The sequence below is a fragment of the Salmo salar genome, chromosome ssa13, assembly GCF_905237065.1.
Source record: "Salmo salar chromosome ssa13, Ssal_v3.1, whole genome shotgun sequence".
Classification (NCBI taxonomy): domain Eukaryota; kingdom Metazoa; phylum Chordata; class Actinopteri; order Salmoniformes; family Salmonidae; genus Salmo; species Salmo salar.
The window spans coordinates 75,524,756-75,542,860 of record NC_059454.1 but is presented as its reverse complement, the minus strand read 5'-3'; the positions used below and the strand labels follow the sequence as shown (position 1 = coordinate 75,542,860).

The 18,105-nt window shown below is 41.0% G+C and overlaps 1 protein-coding gene across 1 annotated transcript in view; it reads left to right on the top strand.

Annotated features, from left to right (window-relative positions):
- LOC106568006 (G protein-coupled receptor kinase 6) overlaps positions 1-18,105 on the top strand; it is a 56,589-nt gene that overhangs the window by 18,583 nt on the left and 19,901 nt on the right. Inside the window, exons 3-11 of the mRNA XM_014137981.2 lie at positions 5,097-5,209; positions 9,946-10,023; positions 10,254-10,360; positions 11,117-11,209; positions 12,844-12,907; positions 13,258-13,398; positions 15,714-15,904; positions 16,445-16,482; positions 17,175-17,264. Coding sequence (XP_013993456.1) covers positions 5,097-5,209; positions 9,946-10,023; positions 10,254-10,360; positions 11,117-11,209; positions 12,844-12,907; positions 13,258-13,398; positions 15,714-15,904; positions 16,445-16,482; positions 17,175-17,264 — 915 coding nt within the window. The remainder of the gene's footprint in view (positions 1-5,096; positions 5,210-9,945; positions 10,024-10,253; positions 10,361-11,116; positions 11,210-12,843; positions 12,908-13,257; positions 13,399-15,713; positions 15,905-16,444; positions 16,483-17,174; positions 17,265-18,105) is intronic.

Sequence of the window (18,105 nt, the reverse complement as noted above, 5' to 3'; positions counted from 1 at the left end):
GTGACTATGCATAGATGATAACAACGGAGAGTAGCAGCGGTATTTGTTCAGCACTTTTGAAATGTACAGCGACTGAATTCAGAACATGGGCCATTCTTACAGTATTCTCCCTGTACACCAAGTCAGAATAGTAGGATAAATAAAGGGGGCATATAAGCAAAAAATGAAAGCTCTTACAATATGTGAATGTTTATCATTTTAAGCTTGGAAAAGAGACCCTTAAACCCAGACTTGGACCACACACCCTCTTCACTGAATAGGAGGCTACTGATTGCTTTGCAACGCTTGCAGTTAGCCACTGATTCCTTCCTAACCACTCACTGCTGAATTTGCGATATCCAACTTGTTGTGTAATGTTTGTCCTATGCTCGTTCAGCACCGATACGTTTTATCTATAATTTATTTTCATATGACAAGGATTTGCCAATAGATTGTCGACTTCATTCATGATGATGACTGCTTGTCTAGCTTGCTATCTAAGATTTTGAAAGTATGATGTTGACATTATCAGTCCAATTAAAGCTACGGTAGATATAACGTGATTTGACGTCATTTTATCTGTGCCCAATGGCCTTGAGCCTTTTTGGATGGGCAATTCTAATGTAAATCTATGGCAGCCCCCAAGGGGCTTGACATTTTGAGCTCTCCCTGTAGAGTTTGTGGTGAGTAGTGTCCCCATGACTGACAGAACACTGAGCCAATCACAGTGCAACCACTAGCTCTGTATGTTACGCTGGCTGCCCCACCACCACAGAAAGCACTGAGCTAGGCTGAAACACCTGCATTTTGGAGCTGCCTTACTCAAGAGAGCAAAAAGAGACCATGTTTGTATGTGGCATTATTAACTCAATTACATTTTTATTTTATTTTTTACATTGTTTTCAAACTGATACGTGACACATATTAATGCCACATGCAAAACAGGCAACACTTGTTTTTTTACTTTAACATTTTTTTTAGCTAAACAGGTGGGGCTCAAAACAGGTTTTGAATGATGGGTCGCCACCGGTTAAGGCACAGTAGAGCTTTTGTTTTTTTCGTAGAGAGTAGGGCTGTGGCTGTTTTGCAATGTTGTCAGCCTGTTAATGTCATGCAAAAGCCTACGGACTCACGGTAACATAAACACATTTAGCATCTCCAGGCCTCCACGCATACAAGCTGTTGATGTGCCTTTTGAACATTACATTTAAAAAGGAAAATAAATCAGTACCATAAGCTGTAGGCTTGTTCATTTAGATGACAAGATCGGTTTATAAGTCCCATGCCATTATATTTATAGAATATAATTCAACTTAGCTGAATAAAATGGAAAGGATATTTTTCCCATTACATTACATTTACATTTACATTTAAGTCATTTAGCAGACGCTCTTATCCAGAGCGACTTACAAAATGGTGCATTCACCTTATGATATCCAGTGGAACAACCACTTTACAATAGTGCATCTAAATCTTTTAAGGGGGTTAGAAGGATTACTTTATCCTATCCTAGGTATTCCTTAAAAAGGTGGGGTTTCAGGTGTCTCCGGAAGGTGGTGATTGACTCCCCTGTCCTGGCGTCGTGAGGGAGCTTGTTCCACCATTGGGGTGCCAGAGCAGCGAACAGTTACAACATTACAGACCGAGTGCTCATGTGAAGTTGCTATGTTGAGCGTAAAAGTGATCATTCGAAACGCGTCCTATATGCTAGATTTTGAGTTATTTGGCAACTTTAGTTGTGAACGATACAAACCTTAGAATGTCTTAGAAATCAACACATATATGGGCAGCATGGTGCGACTATAGGCTATTGATGAATTGAGAAAGTAGCAAAAAAAGCTTGCGATCTGTTCCTTGCCCCAGGCTGCACAGCTGTTCTTTCATCATGTGATCATATTTTTCATCTAAATCTCAATTGAATCTTGTCTTTTGATTTAGAATGGCCCAATGGAATGGCCAAATTAGAATGATCAAATGGGCAGGAACAGGGGCAGGGGGAAAAAGACATGTAATCTGTATGCCCTCGAATAGCGAATGGAGGCCGCGTGCTTTCCCGCCGGTCCATTTTGTAGGCTACTTCAGTTATATAGCAGAGCATGTGCTTAATATGAGTAGCTGAGAAATACATTTAAGAACACTTATTTTACTCCACTCTTCAACATCTGTTTGAGGAGCATGTTCTCGCTGCCTGACAGGTGATACAAAAATTCCCTATTACTAGGCTATTCAAAATCAAATACAAATTCACTAATTGTAGGCAAACTGTAAGCCTGCCCTGCATAATCAGTGAACCAACAGCATCGCCTAGGGCTGGCTATACGTTCTCTACCAGACTCATGGATATACATTTTGGGGCATAGCATAAGGTAACCAGTCCATCCAGTATCCATAATAATACAATCCACACTCAAAAGCTAGACCAATTACAGTGCCTTGCGAAAGTATTCGGCCCCCTTGAACTTTTCGATCTTTTGCCACATTTCAGGCTTCAAACATAAAGATATAAAACTGTAATTTTTTGTGAAGAATCAACAACAAGTGGGACACAATTATGAAGTGGAACGAAATTTATTGGATATTTCAAACTTTTTTAACAAATAAAAAACGGAAAAATTGGCCGTGCAAAATTATTCAGCCCCTTTACTTTCAGTGCAGCAAACTCTCTCCAGAAGTTCAGTGAGGATCTCTGAATGATCCAATGTTGACCTAAATGACTAATGATGATGAATAGAATCCACCTGTGTGTAATCAAGTCTCCGTATAAATGCACCTGCTCTGTGATAGTCTCAGAGGTCCGTTTAAAGCGCAGAGAGCATCATGAAGAACAAGGAACACACCAGGCAGGTCCAAGATACTGTTGTGGAGAAGTTTAAAGCCGGATTTGGATACAAAAAGATTTCCCAAGCTTTAAACATCCCAAGGAGCACTGTGCAAGCGATAATATTGAAATGGAAGGAGTATCAGACCACTGCAAATCTACGAAGACCCGGCCGTCCCTCTAAACTTTCAGCTCATACAAGGAGAAGACTGATCAGAGATGCAGCCAAGAGGCCCATGATCACTCTGGATGAACTGCAGAGATCTACAGCTGAGGTGGGAGACTCTGTCCATAGGACAACAATCAGTCGTATACTGCACAAATCTGGCCTTTATGGAAGAGTGGCAAGAAGAAAGCCATTTCTTAAAGATATCCATAAAAAGTGTCGTTTAAAGTTTGCCACTAGCCACCTGGGAGACACACCAAACATGTGGAAGAAGGTGCTCTGGTCAGATGAAACCAAAATCGAACTTTTTGGCAACAATGCAAAACGTTATGTTTGACGTAAAAGCAACACAGCTCATCACCCTGAACACACCATCCCCACTGTCAAACATGGTGGTGGCAGCATCATGGTTTGGGCCTGCTTTTCTTCAGCAGGGGCAGGGAAGATGGTTAAAATTGATGGCAAAATGGATGGAGCCAAATACAGGACCATTCTGGAAGAAAACCTGATGGAGTCTGCAAAAGACCTGAGACTGGGACGGAGATTTGTCTTCCAACAAGACAATGATCCAAAACATAAAGCAAAATCTACAATGGAATGGTTCACAAATAAACATATCCAGGTGTTAGAATGGCCAAGTCAAAGTCCAGACCTGAATCCAATCGAGAATCTGTGGAAAGAACTGAAAACTGCTGTTCACAAACGCTCTCCATCCAACCTCACTGAGCTCGAGCTGTTTTGCAAGGAGGAATGGGCAAAAATTTCAGTCTCTCGATGTGCAAAACTGATAGAGACATACCCCAAGCGACTTACAGCTGTAATCGCAGCAAAAGGTGGCGCTACAAAGTATTAACTTAAGGGGGCTGAATAATTTTGCACGCCCAATTTTTCAGTTTTTTATTTGTTAAAAAAGTTTGAAATATCCAATAAATTTCGTTCCACTTCATGATTGTGTCCCACTTGTTGTTGATTCTTCAAAAAAAATTACAGTTTTATATCTTTATGTTTGAAGCCTGAAATGTGGCAAAAGGTCAAAGTTCAAGGGGGCCGAATACTTTCGCAAGGCACTGTATGTACCAAAGACCACTTAAATCAGTTTACAATTTTTTAACTTTTTTCTGCCATGCTTAAAATGCAGAAGGCTATGTATTCTATAACAGCACAATCATAATTTTTTCTTGTTTTGATGTGTTTGATGTGATTTTTTTATTTTTTTTGGATTGCATTTGCATTGATATCAGAGTAGTTAGAGGGACAATAGATCTCTGAGTAACAGGCCATTAGGACCTGATGGTAGTTAGAAAGTTGAGTACTACCAAATCATGTCCAGAGTGCATAAAATGAGATTCCGGTGTGGCCGTAATAAGGTCACCGCAACAGCCCTAGCAGATGGCATGTAAGGTACCATACTGCACATGCCTAACACTTCCAAAATGATGTCTGCTCCTGAAAAATGTAACAACTAGCTAATAGCTGTGTGTGCACTGTGCACATGCTTGTGCGCTTGTGTGTGTCTAAAGTTGCTCTCCGGTTACAGAGAGGAGCTTGCAGCAGCTCACAATGTATTTACTCAATAACGGCCACCTACACATGTCCTCCTTAGACTCGGCTGGATCCTCACATTGGTTTTTGGGTCCTCTTTTGCATCTACCGGAGCCACAGATGCAAATCGCGGTTTCCCTCTGTCAATTTGTTGTTCACCACACATAACACAGACAGACAAGGAAATGGGGCCTAATAACTTGGATACATAAACGTAGAATACCTCTTCATAGCTAATTACACATGTGGAGAGACGATGGACCGTTTCTGATTAATTAGTTGAAGATGAGATTGTGTAGGGGTACGTCTAGACCTCGTTCATAACCATTTCTCCGTCTACAAAGGGCGGTTAGGCAGAGGTGTGTGGGAATAGTTTGATACTCATAGTACTCATACAGTACATTTGCTAATGTGCCCTATGTCTATACAAGATGTTTAAGTGCACACGCCTTTGAGTGGGCATGAGGATGTGCGTTATGCACAGTACAGTATATATTTGTTTACTTCTAATGTGTTTTTGTGCTTGAGTGTTTTCATTCTACCCCGAGAGAGGCCCTCATTGACACCCCCCTGTCTTGTGTTCTTCCACAGAGAAATACTACAACAGCCTTTGTGAGCGGCAGCCAATCGGACGCATGCTCTTTCGGCAGTTCTGTGAAACCCGGGCTGAGCTGAGGTGCTGTGTCAAATTCCTGGACACTGTGGTAAGCAAGAAAGACAGACAGGCAGGATTAAAACGCTTGTGTTTGTTTTTCCTCGAGATGTACATCTTCTGAAGGACTCTGAATGAGCTTGTCCAAATGTATCTCAAGTTCTCATGTGTTAGGGGGAAGGCGAGGAGAGGAGAGGGGAAATCATTCAGTTGAAGGCATTCAGTTGTACAACTGACTAGGTATCCCCCTTTCCTTTCCCTCATGAAATACAGGATCTCTTGACTTCTGGGAGCAAAGGGTTGCAATCTGTGTCAATTTTCCACCCTCCCTCTCCTCTACTTTTTCAGTGAATGCGCCCCGCACTACGCTCTTGTGGAAGAATGTTTAGGTTCTACCCACCCGGTCCCGCGAGGGAAGGGGCAGTGTTTGGGGGTGATGTGGAGGTGCAGGGGGGGCAGCAGGTTAGCTAGCCTACCAGTGTGTTGTTCAGAGCCCCTACCTGTTGACTCAATGATAAACCTGATCTTCCTCTCTCCACCCTGGCTGACCCCATAGCATTGTGTGGCATTCTTCTAAAATATTGTTATGGAACACACATACACACACACACACACTCGTGCATGCATGCACGCTAGAGGTCTTCACGTGTCCAACAGGCCTGAAATTCTGAGATCTGATCCGGGACCAGTGCAGTCCTAAATTATGACTTTTGTCTTTGATCCGGTTTGGGTCTGATATAATTGCCACGGATCTCGGGTATGTGCAATTAAAATGTATACTGACTGGACCCGATTGGACACTGTCCTCTGTTAAAGAATCCAACAAGGGGAATGTCTTCAGGGACAAGTTTTAGTGACCAAAGATGAGAAGAATGTTGGCGCAGTCAAATGGACTGTGTGCAACTCGCTATTCAGGTTTGATGCAATTTTCTAACATTAATTTATTTTCATATTTGTTATCATTTGTTTTTGTATGTCATTATTATTATTATTATTGGAGGTCTATTTAATAAATATAAACCAGTTCTTTTAAATGTGGCAAAAAGTGTTTTGTTTCATTTTGCTGAGATATTTTTGTTGGCTAAATGAAGTTCGAACTGTCTTTTTAAGTTTGTGCTACGTATTTAGTTAAAGAGAAGTTAAAAGTAGGCCTGTTGTAAAGTAAAATAAAGAGGATTAGCCTCTTGCTGTCATTTGTTGGGTGGGCCTTTGGTAGGCACTCGCTTTTGTTGGTAATTTCTGCAATATAAGCCTGTTCAAAACTTTTGTGAAGGTTGAAATAGGTGTTTTTATTTCTTTCTGTTTGAGTAATTTTCTTTGGCCAAATTAAGTTAATGTTGTGTTTGCTGCAATATAATAGAATTACCGGTAGGCCTACTGTAGTGCTACTCACACTCGAACCTTGAAGAGGAAAAACCAAAGAGGGCAAGAGGCAAAACTTAATTTAATGCCACAATATAATAACATGTTCGTATTTTCCTTATTAACAATGACTTGAATTACTTTTGATATTACTAATAAAGTCAAACTTTTGTGAAGGTATGGTGGGTGTGGCTATTATTAGGCTTAGCTATGCAGGCCTATGAAGGCAGTGCGTACCAGCGTTCCAACTGACTCCTACAGTTGAACTTGAGGCGAGGAAGTATGTTTTGGGCCTACGAGGGTTACCAGCCTGTCGACTCAGAATAAATTCTTCCGCTGCTCTGTCGTTCTCTACATACTTTAGTCTGAGACTGACATCATTTGAAGTCGTTTGTGATGATGAGGGGCACGAGGGGCGTTGTACAAGAAGTCATCAGCGATTGGATTGTCTCTAACCAATCTGAATATCAAAGCCACATTTTCAAACCGCTGCTTTACTTTCACCTGTGTTCTGGCTCTGGCCCAACCCATGGGTTTCGGGACCAATCAGACGGCCCTGAATGTGTTCGCATTCGGTGGATGTTGGAGGAGGTACTCAGGTCCAGACTTATTGCGGAGAAGAAACTAACATCCATTGGAGTGGTGCAAATAAAATTTGATTTGATTTGCAGCGTTTGGCCAGAGCAAGGAGTCTGGGTAGCCAGGCAACAGAGTTACCCCTTTAATCTAACAATATAATGCTTATCTTTATAAAACATTAACGAATTAGCCTCTGTCTGTACACCTATAGAGTACCACAGTATGAGTCATAATACCCATAAAACCTAGCGGTCAAACAAGGAAATGGTTCCAATCGTTTTTCCACCATACATTTTTCCCATAGGGGATTTTATAAACACTTAAAATAAGGGCTGTGTTTCATGTAGGCTTACCGTGGTGTGATGTTTTGATAACCGTGTAAATCTCACTAGGACAAGGTGACTTATCAATATATTCTCCCGTATTTACCCCCCAAAATGAAATGCTAATTAGCTGCTAATGTGGCTATCATAAAGAACTACAAATGCCATGATGATCTGGACGAGACTGCCAAATCGAGGCAGGATTAACTATCTAATTTTAGCTACATATAGTAATGAATAAATTGGCTATATTTCTTTAAATTGACAATTCTTTGAATTATCTTGTGCAAGTTTTAAATTGACGCATTACCTGTTAGCAAAGGTGTCAGCTAGATGACGTGCAGGAGCTTGCAGAGATTTATAGCCTTGCACGATGTCTACTTTGATGCTAATTAGCATTTTCGAATCAGAGTAAATAGAGCCAAATATATTGATAAAAGTCACTTTGTCCAAGAGAGATTTACATGGTTATCAAAACGTCATGCCAGGGTAAGCCTACGAAACAAAGCCCTTTATTTTAAGTTTTTATAAAATTCCATATGGGAAAAATGAATGGTGGAACAACAGTTGGAACCATTTCACTCTTTGACCGCTAGGTTTTATGGATTTTTGGTATTTATTAGGATCCACATTAGCCGCTGTAAACGCATCAGCTACTATTACTGTGGTTCCACATGAAACATGACATAATACATTAGTCAAGGACTGAAATACATACATTTAAAATGCCACACACAGCCTACATTCAAGAACATACACACAATATCTAGGTCTAATACATAGTACAGTGCAAATTACAATACAGGATATATAAAATGGCTGTGTCTCTTCACAGTTCCCTTTGTGCAGTAAGGTGTTTTTTAAACAGTTGAAATTTTTTTTTTTGCCAGCTTGAGTTACCTGTCGTGGCAGAGAGTTCCATGTATTCATGGCTCTATTTAATACTGTGTGTTTCCCAGCCTCAGTTCAATATTATGACACCTCCACTGTGGGGCTCTATATCTGCATAGTAGTAGTAGCCTATCTGACAAGTATAAAGAAATGTATATCTGTGTCAGAACTAAAATGTAAATGTAGAATGGGAACATGGTACCGACATATCTTTCTCTCGGTCTCTCTAGGGCTAGGCCTAAGCTTCTCTTCCTTTTTTATATACATTTTTAAAATATTAAAATCATACAGTGGACGTCTAGGCCTATAGGAATGACATGATGCATTTAGCTCTCATCTCCGACAGCTGATCCGTAAAGTGGACAAATATTGTTTTTGAAAAGTAGAAACCAATAAAACAATAGGCTACAAAATGTTGATTATGCTATACAACGAATAGTTTTTTCTTTCATTTGTTATAGTCAGTTAAGAACACATACTTGGCCAATATTGCTTGTTTACTGATGGCGCTGCCCGGTCAGGGAGTTTTTCTCTCTTTCTACTCTTGGATATGAACGGGTCTCTCGAATCCGAACCGGCACTAGTCTGTTTTTCCACAGGCCTTTTCCAAATGGGTCTGATTGTCCTTGGGTCCATTCGAACAGGTCTCTGTTTTCCTTTTTTTATTTGTATTTATATCTGGTTGGGTGGGAAAGCCATGGATCCATTTTGGACAGATCCAACTAATGCGCACACACACACACACACTCAGTCATGAGCCACCCACTTTATCTCCTTCCCTCTAACACATTATTACTCACACACGCTAATATTGATATGAGGAAGTGTCCTTGTAGCTAGATCCTTTCCGGTTGATTTAACAAATGCAAAAGCCAAGTAGAAAAATGCTCAATGGGATGATAGCTAGTAGCATAATGAAGATAGTCAATGGCAGTAAAATTATGAATAGGTGGCTGACTTTGTGAATTAAGAGATAGCAGACAGTCATAACAGCTTTTATCAAGCAGTCTTCTCAAACTTCGTAAGTAGTGATCATGTCCTTTTATTGCACTGTCTCCTTCCTGCCTCGCACAGAGCCTGGGCTACATGAGAAGGAGCAAATGAGATTTAAACCGTCTCAACTGTCATTAACCATTATGGACAAGTTGTGCTGAGAGTCCATCGGAAGCACTTTACAGTGAGGCTCTTAGCTTACTGTAAGTCATGCTGCTGGATGATGGTATGACACACGGGCTTGATGCTTTTGTACTTAGCAGGATTCAGGAATCAACAACACAGAGAGAAATATTAAAATAAAAATGATTTTGGGAGTGGGACCCAGGCGTGTGGTTCTGTAGAACTGTGCCTTAGTGAAGGGATGTACTACTTACAGTAGGACTGGGTTGTGTTCAGTATGCATATTAAACTTGTTTAATGAACATACTCAGGTAGTATCTCTTCCGTTTCAAATAGTGTTCTACGGCTGCGTGCCTACTGAACACGACCCTGTGGTTGCCGTGATGTGGTACCATCAGAGGCTGTACAGAAAGTACTAGATTGTAGGCTACTGTTATGTGGAAATAGTAGAACTGACCTGTTAGAGCAGGTGTGCGAGTGTTTGCATGATGTAAGTTACTGTTTCTTCCCCCAACAGGCAGAGTATGAGGTCAGTCCAGATGAGAAGAGGAGGGAATGTGCTCAGGAGCTCCTAGACAAGTACTTCAACCCAAAGGTACAGTAGAATAACCCCTATTTTCAGCCAATGAGTGATTTGATGTCAAATATTCAATAATGGTGACGTGTGGTTACCCGGACCCAGATTAAAACTATTCACGGTCTAAAAATCTATTTCAATTAAGAGACTCCATCGAGCATGCTTTTTAATTCAGGAGAGGGCTTAATCTGGGCCTATGATGTCATATATATGAAATTCACGCTGTATTGTGTTCCATCCCCCTGTAGTCAGAGGATCATGTCCCGGAGTTGGGGGAGGAAATGATGGGTCAGTTTACAGAGAGACTGGAGCAGGAGCAGGAGCCCTGTAAAGAACTCTTCAACGAGTGCACCAAGTGAGTCTGTTAACACAGAAACCCAGTCACAGAGAATAAACTAACATCAATACTTACTTAGCATATGGGATATATTCAAGATTGGAAAAGGTAGATTTTTTTTTTTCATTAAAATCCAGACAGAAAATATTTACACAAGAAGCAACCTATTATCACACAGTCAAACTCTCATTTCATTTAGTAAGTTCACCATTCTGCCACCACCACCATTATTCAACGAAGGAAGCCAGTTAAGAATAAAGGGACATTTTCAGTGATAAAATATGCCAAGAGGCAGAATTTCGGAGTTTTCCTTTAAATTGTCTCCTACATTGTGCAACATCCTGTGAACAGTTGTTCACACTTGTTGTATGGGTGTGTCAACAGCATTGAGTGTGTGTGGCAGCTGATGAAAATGGTTCTAATCAATCAACCCTAGCAACTTCAATCACCCGCCATTCCATTCAGCAACATTTATATTCTAGAACATTCTCACAACTGTTCTAACAACATGAACAGACTCTATGTCATTCCTCCATCTGGTTGGGGTTTATTAATGTTTAGATGTGAACTGATGTTTGGGGAATAGTAGACACAGAGATGGGCCCATGGCGTAGCAGCATGGTACATGTGTAGGGCCTGGAGATTTTCTTGGCCATGTGACCTGACCAGAAAAAACTCAAGGCCTTAGGGAGGGACCAGAGTATTTCCTGTTTAGGTCATGTAGTGGGCTGTATGTGTTCTGAATGTGTTCTGTCTCTCTGTCCTCTGTTGTAGACTGATCCATGACTACCTGAGTGTGGCTCCCTTCGCAGACTACCTCGACAGCATGTACTATAACCGATTCCTGCAGTGGAAGTGGCTGGAGAGGTATGGTAGCCTACTAGTTGAACTTGAAATCAAAGTGAAAATGACATACTCACACACCCTTTTGCTGCTTCCCACACTTATGAGCACACACACACACTCTTATCAGCCTGAGAACCTCACCTCAACACAGCACGAGTGATTACATGTTACGGTAACTTCACACCGCTCCATAGTATCCTCCTAGTCACGTGTACTCCTCAACTCTCAATGGGGCTGTGTTTTTGATATGCTCTGCTGTTAATTCTCCTATTGATGTGATATATATATATATATATATTAGCGTCTCTCAAGGTTTCCTCCTATCTAGAGTTATTCTTATCAACTGTTCCTCAACTTGGTCTCATAGGTTTTTAGGCCAGTTTACCGTTAAGAGCTTTGTTACAAAAGTATTTGTTAAAAGCTCTACACAACGCACATACAAAGTTATGAAGCAATTGATAGTGTTCAGGATAGTGGCATTGTGATGTACTGTATAACCTACACTTTTGGTTTTGTTTACATTCATACTCATACTTCAAATCAAGCTTTATTTATACAGCACATTTCAGACATGGAATGCTACACAATGGGCTTCACAGGAAAAAACTAAACTGAAATATTTACTACACAATTAACATAAGAGGATGAAAAGCAAAAGAATAACAATAGAAACTGAACGACCAAAAAGCACCCTAAGCAAAAGCAAAGCTAAAAAGGTATGTTTTAAGATCTCATATAAGTATGTCCACAGTTTCAGCCCCCTCAGGTTCTCTGGCTATTCCAGAGGCGGGGGGCATAATAACTAAAGGCTGCCTTTCCCTGCCTCGTGGTCCTAGGCTTTGGGATAGTTAAAAGGCCAGTGCCAGAGGACCTGAGAGACCTACTGGGTACATAACTTAAACTCATGTCTGACATGTATTGGGGTGCACAATCATGGATTGATTTTAAAAACCAATAGAAGAATCTTAAAATGTATTCTAAAACTCACAGGCAGCCAGTGCAGAGACCTTAACTGGTGTAATACGTTCTCTCCGTCTGGTCCTATATGGGCCATTTGAAGACCTTTAGCCCAGCAGGCCTATCATACATGGAATGGTCTCTATATTTATTTACATTTGCAAACAGAATATGTCTCCACACATCAGCCTAGCAGAGAGGCAAGGCTTGTGCAATGCCCTTCCCATAATAGTCATAGATTAAGTTTACCCACACACTTTCATCACTTGGGCTGTTTCGTAAATGGCACCTTTAGTGCACTACTTTTGACCAGGGCCCATAGAGTTCTGGTCAAAAGTAGTGCACTATGTAGGGAATAGAGTGCAATTTGGGACACATCCTTTGACTCACAGTAAATATGCCAACACTTGTTAAAGGCCTTAAGAAAGTTGTCTCATCTTGTCTTTGGTGCTGGGCCAAACTCAAGTCTTTCTCTACAAGGCAAAACAGAACATTTGACTGAATAGTATTTTTTAAAGCAAAAACATTGTTAAAGTGTAATGGTCAAGCCGTTAACTTACAAAGTCAGATGTGTATGTTCCTGTGCATTGCTGCTGTACAGTCAGTGTATGTCCATGAGGTTGAGCAAATTTCCCCCACGTTGGACAATAACGTTGTTGTTTTCTATTGTATTGACCCTCTTCTCTGTGTCCTCATAGGCAGCCAGTCACCAAGAACACATTCCGACAGTACAGGGTATTAGGAAAGGGAGGCTTTGGTGAGGTAAGGACTCTCTCTGTTTCTCTCTTTAACTAAAGCATCCTTTCATTTAGAATGAGATTTTAGAAGTGGATAATGAGAAATAAAGTTAGTCTCTTCGTCAACTTGTAAATGATCAACAAGGTCCAACAAGGATCTCAGTCTGGATGTAATTTGATGGGCCTATAAAATGATAAACTGTGTGTTTGGGAAATAACTGCCATTTAACTGGTGTCATCTTGTGGTGTGAAATGGGTCATGCCACCATTACATTGTAATTACTGGGTTAAAGAGTAGACATTGCAATGGGGTGTTCATCACTTTTCTCTTGACCCCCCCCTCCCTTTCTCTCTCTCATCCACTTCTCTCGTCAGGTGTGTGCTTGCCAGGTGCGAGCCACAGGAAAGATGTACGCGTGTAAGAAGTTGGAGAAGAAGAGGATTAAGAAGAGGAAAGGAGAGTCCATGGCCTTGAACGAGAAGCAGATTCTAGAGAAAGTCAACAGTAGGTTTGTTGTAAGTATTCAAGCTACCTACTTACTGCCTACCATTTGTCACGTATGTATAAGATATGCACTGTATGTAAGGTTGTGCAATATATCAAATTAATTTGAATATATGTTTTAGCGCAATGTTCCAAATGCCTTTATCGCAAGTCTCTAGGTTTTTATTTGGTCTCGTCTCCTTCGCTCCTTCTGTGCTGTGTGCACTGTGCACCTTCCCACACAGACACCAAGCCCCGCCCCTTGCCACTCACAGCAACAAAGATAAAAGATCACTTCTTCCTGTCTGACAACAAACAGTTTCAACTCGCTATTTGCATTTGAGGTTTGGTCGATTGCCCTTCTAATTATACCCTTTTTATGTCTCAACTTCCAAAATGTAGAATAGAGTAGACCCTACTAAAACGGGAGTTATCAATGAGCATGATTGTGCAAAATGAATGCTCAGTTTCTGCACTACAGTAAGCAGCATTTTTAGCTACATACTATTATGTGCTAGCTCTCTAGTCTGTGTTTAATAAATGTGCAATGAGCATAAAAATAAGCATTTATATAAGGAATTGGCAACTGTTCTCATTCTGAGAAGTAAGCATCTTATCCAGGTTGGCCACTTGATTTCAACATCTAAACAAAGTGAACAGGCTGTTGTTCAAACAGTTGGAGATGGACAGGAGCATGTGTTCATAATAGTTTAGCTGTTCTACCTTGTTAGCAAGCATATAGATCCAAGTTGGCTAGACTTGAAATACAAAGATTAGCTGGCTACTCACTAGAGATTGTTTGAGATCTGTGTTCATTTTCTATAATGCCTGCTACAAGTAGTTGGTCATTATTAGTGGATGTCCATGGTTCTGGTTAAATTTGTAACAAAAAAGGCATTTTCATCGACAGACATGAAAGCCAGATCAGTGATTATTGCAAAAAAAGCATGTTAAATTATACTGAACAAGAGTATACCCACTGGGGAGCCAGGCTCAGCCAATCATAATTGGTTTTTCCCCACAAAAGGGCTTTATTACAGACAGAAATACTCCTCAGTTTCATCAGTTGTCCAGGTGGCTGGTCTCAGACGATCCCACAGGTGAAGAAGCCGGATATGGAAATCATGGGCTGGCATGGTAAAACGTGGTATGTGGTTGTGAGGCCTGTGTGACATACTGCAAAATTCTCTAAAACGACATTATGGTAGAGAAATTAACATTTAAATTGCGCTCTCTCAAAACTTGAGACATCTGTGGCATTGTGTTCTGTGACAAAACTGCACATTTTAGAGTGGCATTTTATTGTCCCCATCACAAGGTGCACCTGTGTAATGATCATGCTGTTTAATCAACTTCTTGAAATGCCACACCTGTCAGATGGATAGATTATCCTGGCAAAAAAGAAATGCTCACTAACAGGGATGTAAACACATTTTTGCACAAAATTTGAGAGAAATAAGCTTTTTGTGTGGATGGAAAATGTCAGGGATCTTTTATTTTAGCTCATAAAGCATGGGACCAACACTTTACATGTTGCGTTTATATTTTTGTTCAGTATATTTTGATAAAATAATGTAATTATTAGTAGGTCTTGTGTTTGTGGAAGGCTTATATTTAGCCTAGGTATAATTTTTCAAACCCTGATTTAGATTACATTATGTTATTCCTAACTGTTTCAAATGCAGTGTATTGACCTTAAATTGTCCAACAAAGCTTATTTGAAGAAAAGTTGAACAAAATAGATCTTGACTCGCCCATAAGTTTGAAAAAAATCTAAAATTGGGCTAAAAATCCTATCTGTATGTACAGTATATGTAATATATTTAATGTATACAGTACATGATCTACATTCATATATTATGCTGCACCACTTACTCTGTTGACCGCAACATAAACACTTTTGACCAGTTGAGTCTAGATGGCTCTTCGAGATGACTGTGTGATAGCTCGTAATAATAATAATAATAATAATAATAAAAACAACACTAGTAATTAAAAGATAACATCAGGGTTTGGTTCAGTGGGGTTTGTTTTCATTTCAAGTGACCCCACACAACCCATTTTAGACTTATTTTATTTGGACATCCATCAGTCGGTGATCCAATGTTCTGGCCAAAAGTGGACTTAGATGTTCATTCTGTTTCCCACACACACTCCTCTCCTTCTCTTAACTCATAACTTCAAAATGGTCTTTAAGCCCAGGGTCGTATTCATTAGGGCACACCATAACAGAATGTAGCAAAAACAAGCGCTTATTGGACAAGTTCAGGTAGTCCCTCCCTGTTTGTCTGTTTTCTTTTTGTTTGGTGCCTAATGAATATGACCGTGTTGTCTGTCTCTCATGGAGGTGAGTCTAGCGTACGCCTATGAGACAAAGGATGCTCTGTGTCTGGTGCTCACCCTGATGAACGGGGGAGACCTCAAGTTCCACATCTACCACATGGGAGACGCCGGCTTCGAGGAGAAGAGGGCTGTGTTCTACTCTGCCGAGCTGGCCTGTGGCCTGGAGGACCTGCACAGAGAGAGGATCGTCTACAGGTGAGGCTGCACACATAGTCTCTCTCACTCACACACACACACACATGCGCACACATACACAGGCACATATATACAAACGTGCACACACAGGCACATATATACACACACACACACACACACACACACACACACACACACACACACACACACACACACACACACACACACAAGGCTGTTCTAAGGGAATGGTTTAGCAGGTACTCAGCTTTCTGCTTACAAGGCTGCAGGAACTTTATGGAGCATATTTAGTGTTTACACAAGTATCAGCTTACAAGGGTGGATGGAGAGAAAGAGAGAGAGCGCTTCATGTTTTCGAGAGGGAGAGGGAGAATGATGGCTAGCAAGACATAGATTGAAAGAAAGGAGGGGAGAGAGGGAGAACAATAGATATCAAGATGTAGAGAGAAACAAAGAGAGAAGGAGCGATGGAGAGCTTGTCAAAGTTTTGTAAATCTGTCTCTTAGCTGCTCACAATGCTGTTGGAGGCAATGGAAGTTAGTTCTTAGTTTCATAACTCCTGGTATTTCTCTTTTCTTCCAGGGACCTGAAGCCTGAGAACATACTATTGGACGACCATGGTGAGTAGAGATAGTAATAATATGAATGCCCACTTGTATACAAGTAAATAAATATTCTAATGGACCAACCCTGGTCTTGGAGACCAACCATGGTCCTGGGACAATAGCCTGCATACCTTGTTGTTCCAGCTGAGCACTACTTTAAAACACTTGATTCAACTAATCAAGGTCTTGATGATTAATAGATCCGGTGTGTTAGTGATGGGCTGGAACAAAAGCCTGCACACACTCTGTAGCTCTCTGTAGCCAGATCTTACTTCTTGTGTAAACCAAGGCTGCCATTCTCTTATTCACCAATAGAGGGAGCAAATTGTCTATGAAAAGACTTGTCTCAAGATGGGGTCTCCTGCTTTCTCAAGGTTGTCAGTGAAGCCTGCTACCACTGAATGGTGCTCTTTAGCAAAACAACATAGATAAGGTTTCCACAGTACGTGGCTTTCATGAGATCTGCTTTGACCAAAGGAAGCCCTCTATTGATATACATAGTCTCTTGTCCAGACTCCAGACTGGAGATAGCCTGTCAAATGACATCGGATTGAGGGGTGTATGCTATGTAATAGTATGTGTCGTGATTGGCGTACCCGGGGATCTCCATTGATATGCATCGTCTGTGGGGATAGCATGTCATATGACATAAGGTTAACTGTTCCAGCATTAGGCACTGTAACACAGTGTGTGTTGTGTTCCTTTAGGCCATATCCGGATATCAGACCTGGGCTTGGCTGTCCACGTGCCCGAGGGAGAGACTATCAAGGGTCGGGTTGGCACTGTTGGGTACATGGGTAAGTACATTCAACAAAAGATATTCAACATATTTTTTTCAGATTATGTTCCTGTACTCTATAATGAACAGTACCAATATACACGGAACAAAAATATAAACTCAACATGTAAAGTGTTGGTCCCATGTTTCATGAGCTGAAATAAAAAATCCCCAAAATGTTCCATACGCACAAAAAGCTTATTTCTCTCAAATGTGCAAATTTCTTTACATCCCTGTTATTGAGCATTTCTCCTTTGCCAAGATAATCCATCCACCTGACTGGTGTGGCATATCAAGAAGCTTATCAAACAGCCTGATCATTACACAGATGCACCTTGTGCTGTGGACAATAAAAGGCCACTCTAAAATGTGCAGTTTTGTCACAGAACACAATGCCCCAGATGTCTCAAATTGAGGGAGAGTGCAATTGGCATGCTGACTGCAGGAATGTCCACCAGAGCTGTTGCTACCATAAGCTGCATCCAGTCTCGTTTTAGAGAATTTGGCAGTACGTCCAACCGGCCTCACAACCGCAGACAACGTATAACCACGCTAGACCTTGATCTCCACATCCGGCTTCTTCACCTCGTCTGAGGGGTGCTGGGGTTGTGCTGAGGAGTATTTCTGTCTGTAATAAAGCCCTTTTGTGGGGAAAAACGTATTCTCATTGGCTGGGCCTGGCTCGCCAGTGGTAGGGCCTGGATGCCAAGTGGGTGGGCCTTTGCCCTCTTATGCCCACCCATGACTGCCCCCCTGCCCAGTCATGTGAAATCCATAGATTAGGGCCTAATGAATTTATTTAAATTTACTGATTTCCTTATATGAGCTGTAACTCAGTAAAATCTTTGAAATTGTTGAGT